Here is a 21,318-nt window from a genome sequence, read left to right as displayed (position 1 = left end):
TTTTTATAAAGGTATGTAACGTTAATGTTTTCAAATTTGCAAGCTTTTCATCAGTATTTTATCCGTACATTAGCCAGCGCGGCTAGCCAGCTAATGCTACAGACCAACGTGTAAAGTTGGGAAATTTTCTTTGACCCTACCTGGGCGAGTAAGCACCTGAAATCCCTCGCTCTGAAGAGCTAGATTCATACCTCCTACCCCTCGTTGTGCCCACTACTCCGATATGTAAAGAGTAATTGGGACAATCATGGGAATGCGCAAAATGTAGGAATAGGGCTAAAAGTAGGGCGAGGGGGGTGTATTAGCGCTGGACCAAAGACTTGCATGTTAGAGAGGCATGTCACCTTTTGCTCTGTTCTCCAGTGCGATACAAGAAAGCGTTCAAAGTGGCTCGGAGGTCTTCACTGATTTTCTCCTGCAAAAATGAAAAGACGACAAGTCGAGTCATTCTCAGTTTGGAAATGCTTCATACAATTATGGTCAGGTAACAAATAGACAAATACACAAATGTTGTAAAATAATGACAACTTACAGTGGATCTCTTGCGAAGGAATGCATCAGCTTCATCAACAAATAACAGCAATCTGTAACAAAGCAAACATTTCTAAGTAATAATTAACACTATTATAATATTTTTTGAATACAATTAATGTATTTTTTTCATTATTGTAATTTAGGAACTTGTTATTACTATTCATTCTTTAAGTGTATTATTTTAAAAATGTATCATACTATGTATTGTTTTATACAATTTGTAAAAAAAATTGTTATGTAGCTTTTTATTATTAAACATTGTTTCAATGTACAATGTTTCAAAGTTAAAAAAGGTTAAGTATTTCTTTATTATTATACTTATTTTGTAAAATATTTCATGTATTTTTATAATTAAAACATATATTTTATTAAATCTGAAAAATATATTTTACTATGTATTTTTCAAAACAATTTATAGAAAACAGTTAAGTAGCATTTTTATAATTTATTTTTTAAACCATTTTCAAAACTTTTTTTTAATTAAAAAGGGTTAAGTATCGTTTTAATATTATAATTTATTTTATACAATTGTTCATGTATTTTTTCATTACAATGTTTATGTGTATAATTAAAAAAATATATTTAGTACTTTTGAAACATTTAGAAACACATTATTAAGTATCTTTTTTATCATTGTAATTTTTAATATGTTTTATCTTTTTTATATTAAAAAGGTCAAGTAGCTTTTTTAATTGCTATTTTTTATATAATTTTCTAAAATGTATTCATTGATTTTTTTAAATTAAAATAAGGTTAAGTTAAGGTTAATATTATACTTATTTTTTTATATAATTACTATGTATTTATACTTTAGTTTTATTTAAAAAAACATTTTTTACATATAACTTGTTTTTAAAATGTATTTTTATATTGTATTCTAAAAATACAGTTTTAAAAAAGGGTAAAGCAGATTACCCGCGTCGGCTCGTGTTGGCCCAGTCAAAGACTTTGTGCATGGCGGTCACGCCATCGCGGCCCATGGGCGCTACATCGCCTCCGGTCATAATGGCGTAGTCCATCCCAGAATGCATTGCCAGCTTCTACTCCAAAAAGACGAGTGTGTCACAGCTGAAGCCCATGGTCCTGCATTACAACGTCAGAAAGTGTTTACCTTGGCAAACAGTGTCTTGCCCGTGCCTGGAGGGCCGTACATCAGGATGTTCCTGTACAGGCCGTTGTTTTGCCTGGTGTTTCTTGTTGCTATGGCAACATCGCGGACGCGTTCCTCCAGGGTAGGCTAGATGTAAAAGAACAAAACACTATTAATACATATTAATACTATACATATGGAATAGTTTGCCACTTACATTAAGAACAACTCCTTCCAGGGCATCTTGTGGTTTGCTCTTCAGCCGTTTTGCCGTCTAAAATGAATCAAATAAGAACACTTAAGTCATTTATTATTAACAATTATAAAAACATACTTATATATTATTCTAAGTATTCTTTGTATAAATAATATTGCTACACTTTGGTGAATAGAAGAAAAATATAGCTTTGAATTAAAATGCATTACCTTGACCGGATGCTTTATTGCTTCCCCCACGGTGAACCTGGACGTCTCTCGCACCAAAGACGGCTTCCCCAACCTGGCCTCGATGTAACGGCCTGCCACTCCGGTGGCACTGCGGGCTGAATACACGCCTACCGCTAAAAGAGTCAGTCCAGCGACCTGGTTGGTACAGGGGGAGATGATCCAATATCACAGGAATGATTCCATGTCACGATATAGTTAAGTTTCAGCAACAGGCAGTTGGTCTGATGAAAGTTATTCAAACTGCACTTTTTGGGGGAATTTTGCCCATCGTTCACCATCATTATGAAAGACATGACGACGGATGTGATTTTTTTCAATGCATTCTAACTCGTAAATAAAAGTCAGCTTCCAACGGAGCTAATGGGAGGTCCTCTATTCCTCCCATAAAAAAAATAAATAAATAACCATCCAAACCCCACCAACAATACTCCATTTACATTTCCTGACATGAATATTAACCAAGTATTAGTGATATTGGTATTATAAGCGCCAACATAGACAAACTATTTATAGCAGCGCTGTGATCACAAGTTTTTGTGCCTATGTTTACATCATCGAGTGGTAAGTTGTTTCCTCACTTCCTTGCTTTTGGAAGTTTATTCTAGATCAAAAATCATTCCTCTCACCTGGATAGTAGAAAGATGAAAACGTATTCCAACATGTTATACTTTGACAGCCAATTTAGAACCGGGAATTGCGGGAACGACACAAAAAAAGGATTACGATTCATTCTTCATCTAAACGGGAATGTAAAAACATCCTATTAGTCAGCATCCTAATGACTGCAGACATTGTACAGTAGGTAAATGATAAATGGGTTGTACTTGTATAGCGCTTTTCTACCTTCAAGGTACTCAAAGCGCTTTGACACTACTTCCACATTTACCCATTCACACACACATTCACACACTGATGGCGGGAGCTGCCATGCAAGGCGCTAACCAGCAGCCATCAGGAGCAAGGGTGAAGTGTCTTGCTCAGGACACAACGGACATGACGAGGTTGGTACTAGGTGGGGATTGAACCAGGGACCCTCGGGTTGCGCACGGCCACTCTCCCACTGCGCCACGCCGTTGATGTTGATGTTTTATTACGTCTGTTGGGTCTCATAAACTCTGCAGTGAGCAGAAAAAAAGCTAAAGTGATGAATTTTTTTAAATGAATGCGCTGCGTATGCTTAAAATGAGCAAAATACGTAAATATTAAATGTATTATAAATGTTCCCGATACGGGCAGCACGGTGGCGGAGGGGTTAGTGCGTCTGCCTCACAATACGAAAATCCTGAGTAAGCCTGGGTTCAATCCCGGGCTCGGGATCTTTCTGTGTGGAGTTTGAATGTTCTCCCCGTGACTGCGTGGGTTCCCACCGGGTACTCCGGCTTCCTCCCACTTCCAAAGACATGCACCTGGGGATAAGTTGATTGGCAACACTAAATTGGCCCTAGTGTGTGAATGTGAGTGTGAATGTTGTCTGTCTATCTGTGTTGGCCCTGCGATGAGGTGGCGACTTGTCCAGGGTGTACCCCGCCTTCCGCCCGATTGTAGCTGAGATAGGCTCCAGAGCCCCCGCGATCCCAAAGGGAATAAGCGGTAGAAAATGGATGGATGGATGGATGTCCCCGATACTACATTACATATATACTTATAGCATTTTTTATAAAGCCTTAATGGAGGTGTTTGGATGTTCCTCTGATTATAATCCCCTCAGCTATCAAGGCAGGAAAAAAAGAGAATGTCAACATAACCATGGAAAACAATCCATCCATCCCTTTTCTACCGCTTGTCCCGTTCGGGGTCAATGTAAACAAAATTCTAAAATCCCATTGAACTCGTAACAGTAACCTCTTTAAATTAAGGTGCAAAAATAAGTATGTAAGAAATGCTTAATAAAGTAATAAAAACAAATTAGTGCAGTTGTGAATATGTAAACATAAAGAAACTTGATAACATGTTTTTGCAGGTTTACTCCCACAAAGTTAACTGGTCTGTATGACATGTGATTTGATCTGTTGTTTTTATTTAAATAAGGAAATAAATGTAAGTTATGCAGCAATTACTATTTAAAAATTATTGGTCTAAATTATTATTTTCAAAGTAGAACATTTGTTATATTTTGTTATGTATTTTCTTCAAACAATCCTGCAATTTAGTTCTTACCTGTTGAATCTGTTCATCCGAATAGGGAACGGACGAGGGTTGGAAAGAAAAGATGACTACAGTCTGTTCTTATCCAAAAAACTGCCACACTGCCGAGGTGACTTTTCCTGTTTCATCCACAATTTCTTCGGTCTCTGCAGCACTAATTTTTAGTTTCTCTTCTCACGCCATGCAGAGAATCAACAGTAAGACCGCAAGATGGCGGCAATAAACTTGATAGTTGATACTGTTACGCGATTGGCTGTCAGCGTGTCACTGACCAATTTCTGCTTTGTTAGGTTACCAGACCACGAGTGCCTTTTGTTCATGCAAGCAATCATGATTCATTCTTTCCGGTTTCTTCCGACCAAACTATATATACAGTATATCGTTTTATCAAACACATTTTTACAGCTATCAATTACGTGTCTATCGCAATATATATTGATATTATTTTATTGTCCCAGCCCTACCATAAAATCAATGTTCCCTGTTTTTAGAGTGCATAACTATAAATGGAAAAATGGTATCACTGATGATTTTACGGTAAATTTCTGGTGATTGAACTGCCAGGTTTTTACAGTAAAATCTACTGACTTTTTTTTTACAGTGTAACCTTGCGGAAATGCCATCAATGATCGTTTGGCCTGAAATAATTCAGTATGAATATGTATTAGAATTGGTAGCCACCCTTTGGCAGGCCAAATTAAATGACACGACGGACCAAGTTTGGCCCGGGGGGCCCACTTTGAGCATTCCTGCTCTGAAAGTATAATGGATCTGCTGAATGTCCGACAATACGTTCCGGGATTGCTCTCATAGAAATAATAAAAACAAAAACTTTTTTTTTTTTTAAATATACACTTTAAAACCCCCAAACTAAAGCAGATACACAGTACTCCATATTTCATGCACACTGGGACTTTAGAGACATGTTTTTGTCAAAGAAGATCAAGAAGCAGACGACTTACTGTAGCAGTGACTTTGTCCCAGTCGGACACAAATGTTCTGAATCCTTCTCCAAACACGGCACCTGCTGTCCTAAAAGCAGTAAATATGGATATTAAAATTAGCATGAGAACATTTACAGATTGTATAGTCGCAGGCGTGCCTAATGTTGTGAACAGCAGCGGATGTGTCTAAACAAGGGCTATTCTACTTAATTGTTCTGGCCTGCCATATTTTCACCAAACTACGCAACAGGGGCGGGACTTCCCCCTTAACTTCATTGTTCTGGCTCTGACAAACTTTAAATTTGAACCAGACCAAAAAACAAATAGAATCATAAAAAACTCAATGAAAACAGAAGCGCTCTGCTGTCTTTAAGGACCTACTGTAAAGGTGTATAGAGGATCTTTGACTAGTGTCATTGGTGTAAGTCCTTAAAGACAGCTCCTGTCTTATGATGTTTGACGTGCTTTTTTTGCATTGCGTCCCTTAAAAACTGCATCACACACACCTGTCAGATCAGGGTTTCCTCTAAACTGCCAAGACACCTGTGGTGGTGGGGGTGTGGTTATGGATGTGGACACCATGACGTCAACGAGTAATTTCATATGATATGATTTTAATTTTTTTTAAATGTTCAAAAAATGCATACATACATTTAAAAACAAATCTGTTATTAATTGTATTAACATGTATTTTTTGGATCGTTTTGCCATTTTTTCAGTTGTTGCTGCTTTTTGTACAATTTAGTTTTTTGAGATTTTTTCAAGTGTTTAGAGATTTTTTTTAAAAATGTTTTAATTAAAAACAACTAACAAATCTTGTATTTTCTTCTGGTGTTATTATAGCCTGTAGTTGTGTTTAAAGACTTTTTACTTCTGGATTATTCATCAGTGGAGCTCACAAACATATCGAACTATTGTGGGCTCCAGACATCATTCTACACGACAAAACTGATGAAAACTTAAAAAATCATGGAGGTATACAACTTCTTTGTAGACTGGGTCAAGGACATTGTATCGAGACTCTCCCGGATAAATATGCATCGTTTTTCCTTGGGTAAGGTTGCATTTCATGATTTAACTTTGTGTCTCCTGTCATGTGTGTTGCCTGCCCCTTGCTGTTGCACGCACCTTTTACAAGTATGTGTTTTTCCCCATCTTTATCAAAATATAACTATAGATGTCAACATTAAACATGTGCTGAAAGCTTCATTTATGAACGTTGCCTTTGGTAAAAGCTGCTCACATTTGATGTATTTTATTTAGACTTGCTGAATTGGTGCTTTACGGAACACTCGTAGCAAAAATGTGTTTTAAGAAATACAAATAATATCAAGATAATACTTAAATGGGAAAAACTAAACATTAAAGTATATCGAACAAACCTTTAACGGGGTGGTCACTGCTAACTTGTGCATTCTTCGGCTCTGCTCCCTTGTACTGAAGTGCATGGTACTTTTGTCGTTGTCTTTCATAAAATCTTGCACTCTTCTGCCATTCTTGATTACCTCTCGAGGAACTCTGAAGAAACGTTTATCCTTTTAGCGATTTAAATGGTTGGTACACCAAAAACAACGCCAGCATAGGGCATTTTTCTACAAGAAAGGCTAAATGGCACCTAGTACTCATTGAGACCAGACGCTGGCTTGACCACCACGTGTATTCAATGAGCCAGACGTGACATTATTTTGAATCCATGTCGTGGAAAGGCTGTGCCCTGAGGCCAAAAAGGTTAAGAACCCCTGCTCTATATGACAGGAGTGCTCTCCTGTCTTTTGCGACCTAATGCAAGAACACTAATCAAAGATCATCCATATGGCTGGAGTGCTTAGGTGCATTTCTGACTCTGCAGTAAAAAGGTAAGGATGTTTTTGAGCTGTCATTTCGGGGCGGGATTTGGTCTAAAGTGTTCCGTCTTACTTGATAGACTCCAAGACCGTCTGTCGGTGCTCAGCGGCCTTCAGGCGGATTTGCTCGCGTATGATGTCTGCGTTCTCTCGCTCCACACGGGCTCGCGCCTTGGACTCAGCCTCGATACGTAGCATCTCATTCTTGTGCCTGAGCTCCATTTCGTGTTCGATGGTCGCTGTTGAGGGAAAGAAGATGTCATGCTTAAATGTCATCCACACAACACCTGCTATTGATGAAGCCGTCACCTTTCCTCATGGCTTCCTGTTTCTGAACGGACTCTTCTTGTTTGCGCAAATTGTCGTCATTCAGCATTTGCTGAGGGGGAAAAACACAAATTTGACATTTGCACAATTCAACATGGCCGAAAAGTGCATTTAATCCTATTACTTTATCATACTTCAGCTATTTGTTTCTTTCCTGTGTTTGATATGGGCGATATGGCCTAAAAACTATATTGCGATATACTTTGCAGCCTCCTGCGATAACATCCATCGATTCATTTCCTACCGCTTGTCCCTCTCGGGGTTGCGAGGGGACTGGAGCCTATCCCAGATGCACTTGGGTGGAAAGCAGAGTACACTGTATATCACCATATATTATTTGGTATATAAATGATAATAGAACAATTTCAAAATAGGTTATTAAGGCTCCTAATTTGGCAGCTGACATATGGAGTAGGGATGTAACGGTAAACCGTATAATGATAAACCGCGGTAAAATTCCAGACGGTTAGTAATACCGTTTACATTTTTAATTGCAGAAAAACCATCATTTATTAATGCGTTTTAGGAAACACTGCTTACTTCCTGTAACAGAGTCCCATCATCACTGGCGCTTGCCCACTAGCGTCGTTTGGCTTGAAAAAACATGGCGGAACACAACGACACAGACTTTGCCACAGAGATTTACCTTCGGAGTAAACTGAGCGGAGCGCTTGGTTTAACTTCGTTTTCCCTCGCTTCATTTCCGTGGAGTCTCGTTGTGCGTTTAACCGCACTGCTGTTTTTAGCCGGGGACACGTATGGACAATATTGGAAATGTATTTGTCCCACAGTTGAAGTATACAGCGAAAGAGAAAACTATTTGATGTTGCTTTCATTTTCTCATTACAGCATCCATCAGCTGCTGCGACAGAGTTAATGACGTGCGGAAACATGCAACAGGCGATGTGTCGGGAACGTTGCCACAATTTGTTTATAAAGTCTTTAGTTTGTTTGCTGGCATGCTCACTCGTCCTTTATTTAACTGCAACCTTTATCTGTGTTCAAATAACCTAAATACTAGCTATAATATTTTGTCATCCCATCAAATTAAACGCAGGCTGTGAAGATTGTGTATTCGACGTGAGAGGTATCACTCTTTTTTATTTTTGTTGGTCAAACTATTGCACTGAATCACTAGGAGGTGTTGTCAGAGAATAACAAAGGTTATTTATTAGACTTTATCTTCATTAGCCAAACTGCTTTGAGTTTTATATTGATATCAAAAAGCAAACATGTTTTTTTACATTACTTGTCATTTTTTATTTACCGTACAAAATTATTACTTTAAAAAACATTCATGTGACATAGCATTTTGATGTTTTATTGTGTATAGTCAATTCCTATATGACATATTTCTGCTCAAACTCTTAATGGATCAGCCCCGATAGAGCATCTACATGTACATATAAATGTACATAACTTTAAAAAAATACCTTCCTCGATCAAAATGTAAAAAAGAGATAAATGCATCACATAATGAGAAAAAGATGACAATACTATTATTGAACAAAAAAACTAATATTTGTCTTTAAATATATGGATAACCTTTATAAATAGCCTTTTTATTAGACATTAGAAATTACACGATGGCGTCGCATTCACACCCCACCCCAACTCTGTTTTACCTAACATAATGAATAATCGTGATTTCAATATTGATCAAAATCATCTTAATTATTATTTTGACCATAATTGTGCAGTCTTATGTATAAGACGGGATCTCATATATGAACACTATTTTTATCTATATGGACAAAAATCGCAGTAACATCTTATGGCCATTGGGTGCCATCTTTCAAAATTCTTACATTGGTTTTTATTTTTGTATCTCTTATGTCCATAAAGTGCTATCTTTCAAAATGTTCACATTTAATTTATTTATTCATGTTGATTTTTTTTCTGTCATATTACTTAGTTTATAATGCTTTTGTTGCTTTCATTTGCAAATTAAATTTCTACTTGAGGTACATTAAACAGTGTTTTTATCTTCAATAATGTTTCTTTTACAAAGGAAATCCTTTTGAATGTTTGTTTGTGTTTTTTTAAATAAAACATGGTTAAAAGATTTCAGTATCAATACTTTTTGAAAATTTGGAGCACATCTAAATATATATACTAATAATATAATATATACTTAAATATATATATATATATATATATATATATATACTCCGAAAAATACGGTAGTTACAGGGGCAGTATTGGTAATACTAATGCTGATACTTCAAATTTTCAAGAGCAATAAATAATTACATTTTAGATCACAATTATAATCAGACAAACACAAGATGGCGATGTAACAATATTAAATAAATGTTTGAATTAATTCATACTATAAGCTATGATTTAAATCACCCTACTGTGTCCAGGGTCTTATTTCCCGGGTTTGTAAACAACTACAAAAACGACAATCGATTTTTTGACAGTACAAAATATCGATCTAACCACTGTAGTATCGACGGAATACCTGACCTGATTCTATACTTGGTATCGTTACTGTCAATATTTGTGTCAATCTGCCCACCTTTGTTTACAATCAAGAATCTATATTAACGGTTAGCATATGCTCCTACAGTGCATGTTTAGCTATTAATGGTCCTGCAGTGATAATAATACTTGTAAGAAACAGTTTATTTGCTGCCATGGAGGCGAGCATTAGTGAGATTAGATTAGTGATTCTAGCTAGCTAGCGAGGACTCTGCAGTACATTCTGGACGCGGTTGTGACATTGTCGCCGTCAAATTTACAAGACACAGCTACACTATATTGCCAAAAGTATTTGGCCAACCATCCAAATGATCAGAATCAGGTGTCCTAATCACTTGGTTCCGGCCACAGGTGTATAAAATCAAGCACTTGGGCATGGAGACTGTTTCTACAAACATTTGTGAAAGAATGGGCTGCTCTCAGGAGCTCAGTGATTTCCAGCATGGAACTGTCATAGGATGCCACCTGTGCAACAAATCCAGTCGTGAAATTTCCTCGCTCCTAAATATTCCAAAGTTAACTGTCTGCTTTATTATAAGAAAATGGAAGAGTTTGGGAACAACAGCAACTCAGCCACGAAGCGGTAGGCCACGTAAACTGACAGAGAGGGGTCAGTGGATGCTGAAGTGCATAGTGCAAAGAGGTTGCGACTTTCTACACAGTCAGTTGCTACAGAGCTACAAACTTCATGTGACCTTCCAATTAGCCCACATACAGTACGCAGAGAGCTTCATGGAATGGGTTTCCATGGCCGAACAGCTGCATCTAAGCCATACATCACCAAGTCCAATGCAAAGCGTCGGATGCAGTGGTGTAAAGCACGTCGCCACTGGACTCCAGAGCAGTGGAGAAGCGTTCTCTGGAGTGATGAATCACGCGTTTCCATCTGACAATCTGATGGACCAGTCTGGGTTTAGAGGTTGCCAGGAGAACGGTACATTTCGGACTGCATTGTGCCGAGTGTGAAATTTGGTGGATGAGAAATTATGGTGTGGGGTTGTTTTTCAGGAGTTGGGCTTGGCCCCTTAGTTCCAGTCAAAGGAACTTTGAATGCTCCAGGATACCAAAACATTTTGGACAATTCCATGCTCCCAACCTTGTGGGAACAGTTAGGAGCGAGCCCCTTCCTCTTCCAACATGACTGTGCAACAGTGCACAAAGCCTGGTCCATAAAGACATGGATGACAGAGTCTGGTGTGGATGAACTTGACTGGCCTGCACAGAGTCCTGACCTGAACCCGATAGAACACCTTTGGGATTAATTAGAACTGAGACTGAGAGCCAGGCCTTCTCGACCAATATCAGTGTGTAAGAATGGCCAAAAATTCCTTTGAACGCACTCCGCAATCTTGTGGACAGCCTTCCCAGAAGAGTTGAAGCTGTAATAGCTGCAAGAGGTGGACCAACATCATATTGAACCCTATGGGTTAGGAATGGGATGGACTTTCAAGTTCATATGTGAGTAAGGCAGGTGGCCAAATACTTTTGGCAATATAGTGAATGTTTCTTTAAAATTAGGGATCGACCGATTATCGGCGCCGATATTTGGCAATTTGACGTATATCGATATCAGCCTTCTTTTATCGGTATCAGCCAATCTTACTAGTACAACAGAAATACATCAGCAGATACAATAAATACACATATGATACCAGTATTTAGTATTAAAAAATAGTAATAAGTAGAGAGTAAGTTAGTACGGTAGTAAAAACCATTGTTTCTGTCTGCTAAGCTGCTGCCGTGCTCAAACGAACCTACCAACCAACCAACCAATATTTAAGAATTCCTCATGAGGGAAGCTTCATAAACTTCCATAAACTGCTATAAAATTGATTAGCTTGCAAGTTGTTGTGATGTAGAAAAATCCCATATTTTACCAATTTTCAGGAGATGTACCATATTTTGAAATGCAAATGTTAATGCTCCTCTTAGACAAACGTAATAAAAGGTGTTTGTGATATCCGCTGATGTTTTTGGTGCTAAATTAAACACAACATGCAGCTTTTACATGACTGGCACTTTACAGTGTTGTGTGCGGAACTGAACGAAGGAACCTACCAATCACGGTGGGGTTTATGGCTCTCGAGGGCAGGACATTGACCGGGCTTGATGCAAGCAGAGAAATATTTCTCACTGAGTGAAAGTTACAGGAGTGTTGCTGTGGAGAATTTTCTTCCGTGTCTGGCTGGCTGCCTCGTTTCTATTGTGCACACGCGGAGATTCTTCCCAGTGCGCTGCATTCACAACACTTCAGGGTTTCCCGCAGTCTTAACAACAAAGAGCCACCGCCTAAACTAAAGTCTTAACAAGCTGATACGCTTAGTTCTGCCTCTGCCTCTGTCAGTACGTCTCTGCAGCACCCAGCATTGTCCCACCCACAGAACCATCTGATTGGTTACACGCAGAGCGGTAACAGCCAATCAGCAGTGCGTATTCAGAGCGCATGTAACAGCCAATCAGCAGTGCGTATTCCGAGCGCATGTAACAGTCAATCAGCAGTGCGTATTCAGAGCGCATGGAGTCAGTGCTCAGGCAGGAAGAGAGGAGAGACGGTGGGGTGAGCAGAAAGGTGTTTAGCAGGTGAGCATAATGCAGCGGACTCTCCCCAAATTATAATAAACACCTCCCAGTCAACTACTAGTAACATCACTATGAGCCCGTTGACGTTCTTGAAACATAAGCGGCAGCTCAGCTCACTCGCAGTCCTTGAGGTGAAAGCTAATTAGCTTTTAGCGTAACGTTAGCTCACTGTGCGGTGTGCGTGCGTGCGTATTACGGACAGCAAAGCCCTGTCTGTCTGAGAGAAAGACAAGCATTATTTACCTATAGTTAACAACTAAGTTATTTTACTTTACCTTTTTCTGTGTTGATTGAGCTGTGTTGAAGCAGCAAAAAACGATATGTTAAATGAAGAGTTTCCTGAAGCTGTCTCTGATAGTTGATATAATAATGTAACTGCATCATAAAGCCTACATGAACTCAATGGTGTTCAGGGATGAATAGTCTCTCCTATTGCTATTGTACTATTTTTTTCAGCTATAGCTACATTAATCATTAGTAATGTCGCAGCTTAGTTTTGAATGACAGGGTCCCTGCTATCACATGTTGATAAAAATATAACATTTACATAATAAAAATCAACTACAGGCTTCCCAAATGCTGTAATAAATTACCGGTAAGCATGATGAGTTGAACATGTCAGCATGTGGCCCCACTTTTAACTCTTTTTTTCAAACCCTTATTGCAAACGCTTACTTACAGTAAGTAATTAATTTGACTTTGTAAGTCATTATTTTGACTTAGTAAGCCTTATTTTGACTAAGTAAATTACTAAGTCATAATAATGACATACTTAGTATCTCAGGTAACTAGGACTGTTTTGTTTTTACATTACGGAAAAAATATTGATATATATATGGTCTATCACCATTCAGCAAATGGAGCGGAAAACACAACCAAAAGTTGTAGGCTTCTTCACGCGACAAAACAGGCCTACTTCACCGCAGTCTTTAGTCTATTGCCCCCCAGGCTGTGGTGGCAGCGACGAGGTGGAGACGTGATGGCGACAGGCCGAGTTACACCGACCCTTACACCCACCCACCACCTTCCCTGGTCTGTCCGCCGGAGAGACACCACCTTAATTAACAAATTTTCTGGGGGAAACACTGCACTTCCAGAAAAATGTTTTTAAACTTGCTACCCAGCGGGACATTCATTACACGTACAGTATATGTCTTGGCTGACTGTGGTGGATCCCAAGAAGCGCCGAGGACAAGAGCGGTGAGTGTGACAAGTCCTTTATTGTCCACACCAGGGGTGCCCATACTTTTTCAGCAGGTGAGCTACTTTTTAAATGACCAAGTCGAGGTGATCTACCTCATATATACATACTAAGGATGTAACGGTACGTGTATTTGTATTGAACCGTTTCGGTACGGGGGTTCCGGTTCGGTTCGGAGGTGTACCGAACGAGTTTCCACACGGACATATTAAGTAGCGTAACGCACGTTGTGTAAACAATGCACACCGAGGCACAACACATGGCATGCTAGCAGCTAACGGGCTACGATAGACTGACCATACGTCCTCTTTTCACCGGACATGTCCTCTTTTGCGGAGCTGTCAGGGCGGAGTTTCTTAAATGCCTCAAATGTCCAGCATTTTGAGTTAGGGTTGCGTGTATTTTCAATGTACGTTCAAGGTTAAGAAGGGGTTAAAAACAAAACAAATTGTGTGCGCAGCAGCATTCGTGAGGGAGGGGCAGAGACAGAGAGAGCGAGAGAGTTATTATAAATGCGCATGCGTCGCCAGGCTCTGCTTTTTATCCATAGATTTATCAGATTTAATTTTTTATTATCTATAGCAGGGGTGTCAAAAGTGTGCCCCGGAGGCCATTTGCGGCCCACAGCTAATGTTTTAAAGGCTCACGGCACATTCTAAAAATACTATTAAAATAAACAAAAACATGACAAAAGTGAAATAAAAAAGCTTAAAGGTTAAATGTAATTTAGAAAAAGTTGCAATGTTGACTAATAAAACAAAGCTGTTATTTTTCTTTCTTTCAAACTGTCATTGCTCAAAACATAATATTGAATCAAAATCAATGTTATTATGAATTATTGACCTATCCAAGGTTCCGATTACTTCACATCAAATATTCCACAAAAAAAAATATTTTTGGTGGAAGATTTTGCAAATTTTGTAAATAAATAACCCAAAAATTGATATTTTGTTGTTTTCTTACTGTACCGAAAATGAACCGAACCGTGACCTCTAAACCGAGGTACGTACCGAACCGAAATGTTTGTGTACTGTTACACCCCTAATATATATATATATATATATATATATACACATACATACATACATACACACACATATACATATATATATATATATATATATATATATATATATATATATATATATATATATATATATATATATATATATATATATATATATATATATATATATATATAAGTGATGTGCAGTCACTAGAGTCACTAGAGGCAGGTGAGGCCCCGCCTCACCTGCCATCATGGAAAGAAAAAAAAATTAAAAAGAAAAAAATATATATTAAATTGTTAAATGTATCCAGTGATTATACTATAAAGTTATTTTCTATTTAACTTCACCAGTTTTAGATTATTTGTATTCAAAATCGCTGAATTTTCACATTTGCCGTTGAAATACCGAGAAGAGACGGTGCGGTGAACAGCAGCCAGTCGAGGCACGTCACTCAGTGCCGCAACATGGACGGACTCGGCTAACTGCTGGCCTGCTGTCCAGTGAGACCGTATTGCTATATGAATTATATTATACATTTCCATAGTTTAGTTAGCTGAGGTATATAATGTACAGTGTATTTTGTCAACAACTGTATGTGTGTAACGTATTTCTTGTGCTGAGCGATCATAAAACGGCTGCAAAAGACGCACTGGCTGAGGCTCGCCTCCTGCACCCCCGCCGTAGAATGCACGGTAATGTTGTGTCGTTCGCGAACGATTCGTTCGAACAAACTAATCTTTTGAGTGAACGTACTGAACCGAATCACTTCATGAACTGATTCGTTCCTTTCTCAGTTCAGTTGAGCTCCGCCGCGACCATGCCAGTATGAGTGGAACTGGCGCATTCTGTGACTCACTGAACCCTCGACGTCGGCGAACGACGCAGCCAGCTACTCATCATGGGGGCGGGAGGAGGGACTGAGCGAACGATTCTTTCAACGCGGATTAACGACATGAATCACTCAGTGAACGACAACGCTCTCGCTCTCTGCTCTGCTTGCCCCAATGCCGCGAGTGATTCTCCTCCCGTCGCGGGGATATGTTTCATGCCATTGGCATACCTGCCAACTTTTGAAATCAGAAAAACCTAGTAGCCAGGGTCCAGGGGCCGCAGGCCCCGGTAGGTCCAGGACAAAGTCCTGGTGGGGGGTTCAGGCGGGCGAAGCCCCCCGACGCAAAATGATTATTAGCATTCAGACAGGTTAAAATGTTGCTAAAACCATCACTTTCCTATCAGTCACAGTGACTTTTCAAAACAAAAATATTACAGCAAAAATCATATGGGTTGATTGACATGTTTATTCTGTAAGCTAACTTCAATAGTTTGAAATTATTTTGACAGTTAATGCCAGTTATCCTGTCAATCTTTCACAAGACTTCAATTTGTTAATTGAAAGTATAAACAGTATAAACACTTTTTACAGTAAACAAATGGTAAAACAGTACTAAACAATTCCATTAAAAAAAAAATTGGTGTCATTATTAACTTTCTGTCCAAGCTTGTATAATCTACTGCCTTGTTCAATTGTAAAAAATATTCTGTGCCTAAAATTCACATTTCTATCACAATTATCATACTGTAAACATGGTAAGATAACTTCATTAAAATTAATAGTCCTGTCAATAGCATGGAATTACAATTCAAATGTAGTTTTTTTGCAAGCCTTTCAAAAGAATTCAAAATATGAAAAATTAATGAAAATTAATTTAAGCCATCAGACACTTGAAAAGTGGCACATCACATCTCTAATGTAATCATTTTAACTTTTCAACAGAAATAGCACTGCAAAAATATTAAGGACATACTTCTGTATTTTGGTACCGGTAGTTATGCTGTCAACATTTAACAAGATTTCTTCAACTTGGACTTGAAAGCATAAATAGTATAAACACTTTTAACAGTATAACAGTACTAAACAATTCCAATAGATAACATTGGTGTCATTACCTTTTTGTGGCTAAAATCCAAATGTATTCTATCAGATTGATCATACTGCAAAAATGATATGGTAACTTTATAAGTTTACTTCATTAAAATGTATTGCCTCCGTAAATACAACTTCGGCATTTATCACATCCAAAGAATCTGTTTGGGCGACGAAAAACGTTGAAAGTTTTCCACTTGTATCGCTAGCAACGGCATTAGACTTGTGTTTTTTTGTCCCAACGTGGTCTTTTACATCGCTAATTCCTCCGTGTCCGACCGAAAAATCTTGTCTGCACAAGGTGCAATTCGCGTAGTTTTCACCCTTTTTGGAACGAATAATTATTCCCGGATAGGCTTTTGAATATTCTTCACGGAATGACTGCAGTTTTCTTTTCGGTTTAAGACTTGTTTGCGATTTTTCTCCGGCTGATTCCATGATCGTTCGCTCGTTTGGAAACAATGGCAACTGGTGCCTCGTGCTTGGCAGCGGTGCTATAAATAGCCTCACGCATGGCATTCGGAATGGCTCGATAGGAAGTTACTGGAAGCAGTGTCGATTGTCATTGTTGTTACGCGATTACGTGAATAAAACTTAAAAAAATATATTTTTTTTTAATTAATGAAAAACCGTATTTTTTATCACTGCAACCGTAACCCGGAATAGGTTGATGAAAACCGTACTAATTACGGGAAAACCGGAGTAGTTGGCAGGTATGCATTGGCATCCGTTCTCCATTCATTCTCCAAGCTAACGGCTAATGTTGACTCAAGCCACATGAAAACAAACACACCCACATTATCTCAACACATAAAGTTATGAGAGTAGAGGAGACAGAAAGAAAGTCAGTGCAGGGCAAGGCTGAGCAGCAGCGACGCGAGGGGGAGGGGCGGGGGGTAAAGTGTAGGGCAGGCTGTTTGAGAAGATTTAAAATAAAAATAATAACTAATGTATGTACATATGCATAGGCTATTATTTATCTTGATTTTTATATTATTTAAGCTATTTATTTTCTTTTTTATTGCATATTTAAGTTGATGTTTCCATTTTTATATTTTTTAAATGTAAGCTACAGAAATTTTAGTTTTAATGTTGGCTTTTCTGGCACTTGGTTTAATATTTGTTTTGTTTTATTTAAGGTAGCCTATTTATTTTCTTTTTGTTTGCACATTTAAGTTAATATTTTCTTTGTTATATTTTTAAACGTAGGCTACAGAACATTTAGTTTTTATGTTGGCATTTCTGGCTCTTAATTTATTTGTTTTATTTTGAAGGTATTTATTTTCTTTTTGTTTGCATATTTAAGTTTACATTTTCTTTGCTACAGAACATTTAGTTTTTATGTTGGCATTTGTTAAGGGTTTCTTAATTTAATATTTGTTTTTGCACTAAACAAACAAGGCCTATTTATTTAACTGTTGATTGCAAGCATTTTAGTAGGCTATAACTATTTTTTTTATTTCCCACTTTTATTTATTTCTTATTTTCATTTCAGTGCAATAAAACATATTTAACAACAGGACTCGCGAACCTACTGACACAGAGAACTGACTGTGTCGCGGAGGAGGACGTCACATTGAGGCTCTCGTTCAGTCACTGTGCGTGTCGTTCATTGGGTGCTGAGGGCTTGTGTCGTTCGCGAACTGACACACACAGAGATCTGCCGCTGGGGAAGCTGTTACTGACTGACTCATGAATCGCCGACCTGCCCACAGAACTGCTGCTGCAGAAGTGATTCGGTGAACAAATTTTTTGAACGAATCAACTTAAGGAACTGATTCTAGTGATTCAGTACAGTCAAAAGAACTGCCGATCCCATCACTAATGCACGGCAACCCCTGACGGGAGTGTTATATCAACTAAAGCCCACACTTAAACTTTCCACGTGCAAGATTGAATCTATTTAAAAAAGTTATTTCATAAGAAGCCAAAAAGTGCAAAAACAATAATGTTTGTGTTGGAGGAGTTGTGAATGACTGCAGGGCCACAACATTAGGTAAACCTGCAGACTGCAGGTGTACCTAATTCACAACTCCTCCAACACGAACATTATTGTTTTTGCACTTTTTGGCTTCTTATTAAATAACTTTTGTAACCTATTTTTATGGGCTTTCCTCTTTGTGATGTTAAGTTCCTGTTATGCGCTGTTATACAGTATATGCCTTGAGCTCTTATTTTGAAGGCGCTAAGAGCGGAAGTGATGTCACGTTGCGGAGGTTTTTGAAAGAAGGTAAATAAAGTGGTCCTCGTGTAAACTGGAGCCTCCGTGTTTGTTATTTTGTAGTTTCATACAGTATAGGCGACATTTATAAACCCTCGGTTACACTTTTTTAAATAGATTCAATCTTGCACGTGGAAAGTTGAAGTGAGGGCTTAAGTTTATATAACACTCCCATCAGGGGGTTCATTAATCCAGCACAACAGCGGCGCATTTATAAGTAAAGGTAAGAAAGACCATATAACGTTTTTTTATTAAATGTGCTTTTTTGTGTGCTACAGTTTGTATGTGTAAAGTTAAAGTAAAGTTAAAGTACCAATGATTGTCACACACACACACTCGGTGTGGTGAAATATGTCCTCTGCATTTGACCCATCCCCTTGTTCACCCCCTGGGAGGTGAGGGGAGCAGTGGGCAGCAACGGCGCCGCGCCCGGGAATTATTTTTGGTGATTTAACCCCCAATTCCAACCCTTGATGCTGAGTGCCAAGCAGGGAAGAATGCTGGTATGAGCTTTTAAACATAACCCGTTAACTGCTGCAAATCAAATGGTGAATAAGATACTCTTTAGGGTTCATATGTTTGTAAATCTGACTGTGATGAAGTCAGTGCCTCACCAGCCATCAACCTCACCGCACGTCACTGATATATATATATATATATAATTTATATATATATATATATATATATATATATATATATATATATATATATATATATATATATATATATATATATATAATTTATATATATATAATTTATATATATATATATATATATATATATATATATATACACACACACACACACACACACACACACAGGTAAAAGCCAGTAAATTAGAATATTTTGAAAAACTTGATTTATTTCAGTAATTGCATTCAAAAGGTGTAACTTGTACATTATATTTATTCATTGCACACAGACTGATGCATTCAAATGTTTATTTCATTTAATTTTGATGATTTGAAGTGGCAACAAATGAAAATCCAAAATTCCGTGTGTCACAAAATTAGAATATTACTTAAGGCTAATACAAAAAAGGGATTTTTAGAAATGTTGGCCAACTGAAAAGTATGAAAATGAAAAATATGAGCATGTACAATACTCAATACTTGGTTGGAGCTCCTTTTGCCTCAATTACTGCGTTAATGCGGCGTGGCATGGAGTCGATGAGTTTCTGGCACTGCTCAGGTGTTATGAGAGCCCAGGTTGCTCTGATAGTGGCCTTCAACTCTTCTGCGTTTTTGGGTCTGGCATTCTGCATCTTCCTTTTCACAATACCCCACAGATTTTCTATGGGGCTAAGGTCAGGGGAGTTGGCGGGCCAATTTAGAACAGAAATACCATGGTCCGTAAACCAGGCACGGGTAGATTTTGCGCTGTGTGCAGGCGCCAAGTCCTGTTGGAACTTGAAATCTCCATCTCCATAGAGCAGGTCAGCAGCAGGAAGCATGAAGTGCTCTAAAACTTGCTGGTAGACGGCTGCGTTGACCCTGGATCTCAGGAAACAGAGTGGACCGACACCAGCAGATGACATGGCACCCCAAACCATCACTGATGGTGGAAACTTTACACTAGACTTCAGGCAACGTGGATCCTGTGCCTCTCCTGAGCAGTGCCAGAAACTCATCGACTCCATGCCACGCCGCATTAACGCAGTAATTGAGGCAAAAGGAGCTCCAACCAAGTATTGAGTATTGTACATGCTCATATTTTTCATTTTCATACTTTTCAGTTGGCCAACATTTCTAAAAATCCCTTTTTTGTATTAGCCTTAAGTAATATTCTAATTTTGTGACACACGGAATTTTGGATTTTCATTTGTTGCCACTTCAAATCATCAAAATTAAATGAAATAAACATTTGAATGCATCAGTCTGTGTGCAATGAATAAATATAATGTACAAGTTACACCTTTTGAATGCAATTACTGAAATAAATCAAGTTTTTCAAAATATTCTAATTTACTGGCTTTTACCTGTATATATATATATATATATATATATATATATATATATATATATATAAAATTTATATTTATTTTGCCATTTTTTTTCACATGTGTACAAAATACATGCATGTTTAACATAGATTCCTTTCTTTCACGAAGACAAGAATATAAGTTGTTGTATTACCTGATTCTGATGACTTGCATTGATTGAAATCGGACAAGATTCACAGTAGTGCTGACAACTTCCACATTTTCAATTTTACGTTGTGGAGGAGAAAAAAAGTCCTCCTTTCTGTCCAATACCAAATTGAAGTGGTTGGTTTTGGCATCTTATTTGTCAAGCTTCCATATACGAAATATGGAAATACATTGACGACAAACTCCGTGGCTTGCTAGCTTGTTTGCGCTAGCTTTCGGAGACTCTTATTTTGTTAGCGCAGGCAGGATGGAGCAGCACTTTTATTGTGAAGACAGGAACTGTGCGGTCAGTCTTTAGGCTTTTGACTGGAGGTACGATTGAAATAAAAATTGTTTCTTGCCTTCCTGACGGTCTTTTTTTCCTTCACACTGAGCTGGCAACAGCTAGCATAATTTCACAAGATCCTCGGGTGAC

General features: G+C 38.1%; 1 protein-coding gene across 1 annotated transcript in view; it reads right to left on the bottom strand.

Annotated features, from left to right (window-relative positions):
- atad3 (ATPase family AAA domain containing 3) overlaps positions 1-21,318 on the bottom strand; it is a 30,938-nt gene that overhangs the window by 6,555 nt on the left and 3,065 nt on the right. The window contains exons 5-13 of the mRNA XM_061932827.2: positions 7,314-7,383; positions 7,078-7,243; positions 5,179-5,248; positions 2,051-2,206; positions 1,842-1,898; positions 1,646-1,771; positions 1,450-1,574; positions 533-584; positions 345-415 (exon numbers count right to left, since the gene is read on the bottom strand). Coding sequence (XP_061788811.1) covers positions 345-415; positions 533-584; positions 1,450-1,574; positions 1,646-1,771; positions 1,842-1,898; positions 2,051-2,206; positions 5,179-5,248; positions 7,078-7,243; positions 7,314-7,383 — 893 coding nt within the window. The remainder of the gene's footprint in view (positions 1-344; positions 416-532; positions 585-1,449; positions 1,575-1,645; positions 1,772-1,841; positions 1,899-2,050; positions 2,207-5,178; positions 5,249-7,077; positions 7,244-7,313; positions 7,384-21,318) is intronic.

The sequence above is a fragment of the Nerophis lumbriciformis genome, linkage group LG38 (genome assembly GCF_033978685.3).
Source record: "Nerophis lumbriciformis linkage group LG38, RoL_Nlum_v2.1, whole genome shotgun sequence".
NCBI classification, from domain to species: Eukaryota; Metazoa; Chordata; class Actinopteri; order Syngnathiformes; family Syngnathidae; genus Nerophis; species Nerophis lumbriciformis.
Note: the sequence above shows the minus strand (reverse complement) of the source record. Positions and strands in the feature narration are given on the sequence as shown.